A 4,080-nucleotide genomic window follows, 5' to 3' on the forward strand; every position below is an offset into this window, starting at 1 on the left:
ATCCAATAGCCGATTATTAATACATCAATGTGCTCTATTTTTTTTAAACTGGCGACACGAGTGGGACAACTGTCCAAATGTCAGTCTTGCTCTTGCCGTAGAGTACTCGGGCTACCACTAGCAACTTCTTTTTCCCCCCTTGCATTACACTACAAACCCAAAGACGAATACCGGCACTTCTAGTGTTCGTAGAGTAAAAAGTATCCCAGCTGTAAAGTCCAAACTTTGATTAAGGTCCCACAAGTTACAAATTCGAGCCCCACCTCCAGCGATTATGAATTTGTACTTCCATGCTGGGAATGACCAGTTCACATTCTTATTTGTACACAATTTCCCAAACATCTTCTACAGATAATGTTCATAAACTACCACACAAAAAGCAGAAACGGGGCTCACACACTGAATTTTTTTTTTAAATGATAAAAAAAAAAAATGTGGTAAATATTGTAGCCACTTTTTTTCTTTATAAAAAAAATTAGCAATTGGTCAATTTGGCAATGTACTGGGAGACGCCCGAGAAAACGATAGATTAGAGCTTCAATATAATCACACCTACCACAATACTATTTAGATGCCATTTTATTTAAAAAAAAAAATAATATAAAAATTAAAAATTAATCTTAAATTATAAAAGGCAACTACGGTTTTATTACTTTTGAATATAATATTAGTAACCAGTCATCGTAATTACAAGTTTTCATTCCAGTAAATGTAGGAAACAGGTTGATTTTCTTAAAATTATTTATGTATTAAATAAAACGCCCCCCCCCCCCCCCAAAAAAAAAAATTGGAAATAATCGGACAGACAAATCTACTACCCAGTCGAAACATTAAAATAAAAATAAACAACAAATTGAATAAATTGAAATGTATTGATTTCACACAAAAAAATCACGTTATTTACACCATTATACATATCCCAGATATCATGAAAATTACATTTTACTTTGAATCACGGATGTAAAATTTGTAATACTATAAAATGGGTCTTTTGGACTAAAAATGAAATTAACAATTCTATGCTAAATCCAGCACAATAAATAATTAAATTTATGCAAATCATGCATTAACTTTTAAGTATATATTTACAAATACATACCAAACACGCGTGCAACCACAAGTAAATATTAAAATAGTGTAAATTGGATTTTAAAAAATGAAAAAACAAAAGCAAAGCAAGAAAAAGAGAAGAAAAAATATAGCACACTTCTGCAAGCAAAACATTTCTTCTGAAGTAACCTATGCTTAATTTTAAGTTAACCCAAGTTCATATTGTATTGCAAGTCAAAATGGCACATTTCTTTGAAACATCACTCTTTCTAATCACCGTCGTCGATCATAAACAACGTTCTTTCAAACTCAAAAATTAAAAAGTCTCACAAAGACAAAACATTGTTAAAAAGTCAGTAGCACATTATGTTCTGGTCAGGCTTTAGGTTCTCTTTTAATGTCAACATTTCCTTTTCTTGCCCGTCGCCAAGCGCGTCGTTTTCAACAATGCTGTACTTGTAAAATCGCCGTTGTTTAAAGGACAATACTTAATAGTATGGGCAGTGTCACCCGAGGTACCGCACAGCGGGCAGGTATACTTCCTTAAAATTGGACAAGAAACTCGTCCTTCGTCATCTTTAAGAATGTGACTGGAAAACACGGAAGCTTGCTCTCCATTATTCTTGCAAAAGACACAAACTTTTTTCCCTCCCTTTACGGACTTCGACCGTTTCGCCTTCTTTCGTTCTTTTTGAAGCAAATATTCAAGGACCTTGTCGTTTCGTTCGTCTATGGTCACGGGGATAATGTTTTTGAAATTCTGACCACGGAGGTAGGCTTGATAAATATCTAGTTCGTCCAGTTCTACTTCGGTTCCATTAGCTTGAAAATCTGAATATGCATCTGTTCTCAACTGTTCGAGTTGGTCATTGAGGCCGTAATACCGTACATGTTCCAGTCCCAGTGAGGATTCCCCGTCAGACGACAACGAACTATGGTCTTCAACATTGCACCGAACTTCAAAGTCATCACAGGTTAACTCTGTTGAAAGTAAATTTAAATCCAATTGCGAATATAAACATGACACTGTCAAACTTGCAATGTTTTTCATGAAAAAGTCAGTTTTCTTCGCCGCCTCCATAATCAGATTTCAGTCGTTAAAAACAATAGTACGTCTTCGTCCGTCGATAAAAACAAAGTGTCAACGCTATTTTAAAAAAATCCCGGACTTATTATGGAAATGGGCGCGGCTTATACCGCAAGAATGATGTATTGGGCGCATGCGTAATGAAACCAATAATCTGATTGACCAGAAGATTCGACACCTTGTCACTCTTTGCAACTGTGCCGTAAAAGGCGTGGCTTATTTTCAGCTATCATCATTGGTGTAACTTAATGACACATAATTAGCAAAAATAAACAAATAAATAATTTACATATACAATTAATATAAACATACTCCACGTCAACGTATTATTTGGAATCTATTAATTTGGCGTCTTCAAACATTTGTTAATTCTGACAGTCTTAAAGAGGAAACTCGCTGTACATATAGACATGTTTCCAATAGTAGCAATGGATCTTTTATATGTACCATCCCACACAGTAGAGCACATACAAGTTTGATGGTTTTGTTTTACGACATCAATAGAGCACATTGATTTATTAATCATCGGCTATTGGATGTCAGTCATTTTGAAAGTCATAGATGAAACCCGCTACATTTTTTCCATTAGTAGCAAGGGATCTTTTATATGAACCATCCCACAGACAGGATAGCACATACCACGGCCTTTGATATACTAGTCGTGGTGCACTGGCTAGAGCGAGAAATAGCCCAATAGGCCCACCGACGGGGATCGACCCTAAACCGACTGCGCATCAAGCGAGCGTTTTCCCAATGGGCTACATCCACCCTCGTTTGGAGAAATAGCCCAATGGACCCACAGGCGGGGATCGATCTTAGACCGATTGCGCATTCTGCGAGCGCTTTACCACGAGATGTGTATGCTATTTTCTGGAGTAAAAAAAGAAGAAAAGTGAGATTCCCAGGGGGCATCTGCCCCCCCCCATCCCCCACCCCCACCCCTCCCCGGAGAATACGGCCCTGGTTTAGAGTTCACAGGCGTCGGATCATCCACTTGAGCCCAATGAGGACGAAAATGTAGGGTTTTTTTTTTTTTTTTTTTTTTTTTTGGGGGGGGGTGTGTCCTATCTGTCATTAAAGACACAAAATATAGCCTATGCTTCCCATTAGAGATTGTGCATCTCAACACCAGATATCGTCCCTACGGGCCTAAAGATGCCAGCGGCTGGAGAGGTGGGGGGGGGGGGGGGGGGGGGGGGACGACGTGGACAGTGGCGTAGCCAGGCGAAATGGCACGGAGCCATGCCCCCTACCCCAATTAAACTTTTTGTAACTGTATTAAAAATATATATACATTCAGTAAGGACAACGAATATTCTTACATTCTCAGCTTTAATGTGTTACCATACTCGTTCACAGAAAAATGCTAATATATTATAGGATGTCACAATATTTCACTATGCCACAAAAGTATTAAGCGCAAATTCCCGGGGGGGGGGGGGGGGGAGCTCAGTCAATTGCTTCCATATAAAGAAAAATAAGAGAATGAAATTAACTGACAAATTAAATCTCTATAACTGTAATTAGGACTGTTTTAAAACGTACCCATAGCGACATAACGCATATTATGTATCACTTCAAAACGCATACATGTAGAACATTGTATTGCTAGATTTCCGCTTTCGGCTTTCATGTGTGTAACTACAATTCTACAAAGTATTAAAACAGTGAGGTGGTTAGGGGGTATTTTGTGGGTGTTTTGGAGTGTTTTGGAGTTATTTTTACTTGTTTTTACGCTATTCAAAAATGATGAATTGTTTGTTTTATACCAGAATTATACTCAGTAATATATTTTGCACAGTTCTTTACACTATTTTAATTTAACAGTTAAATGAATGAAAGAATTAATGTTTATGGACAGCCCAGAACAAGGTACAAAAGTAGGCTACCGAATATTTACATTAGAAATAAAAATGATATAATTATATAAAATTACAGTGTAA

The 4,080-nt window shown here is 37.1% G+C and overlaps 1 protein-coding gene across 1 annotated transcript; it reads right to left on the bottom strand.

Annotated features, from left to right (window-relative positions):
• Nucleotides 1–853: 853 nt before the first annotated feature.
• LOC121384340 (nanos homolog 2-like) lies at nucleotides 854–2,168 on the bottom strand. Its single transcript, XM_041514688.1, has one exon. It carries the CDS (start codon nucleotides 2,129–2,131, stop codon nucleotides 1,451–1,453), a length of 681 nt encoding a protein of 226 aa, XP_041370622.1. The 5' UTR covers nucleotides 2,132–2,168; the 3' UTR covers nucleotides 854–1,450.
• Nucleotides 2,169–4,080: the final 1,912 nt, after the last annotated feature.

The sequence above is a fragment of the Gigantopelta aegis genome, chromosome 10 (genome assembly GCF_016097555.1).
Source record: "Gigantopelta aegis isolate Gae_Host chromosome 10, Gae_host_genome, whole genome shotgun sequence".
In the NCBI taxonomy this organism is placed as follows: Eukaryota; Metazoa; Mollusca; class Gastropoda; order Neomphalida; family Peltospiridae; genus Gigantopelta; species Gigantopelta aegis.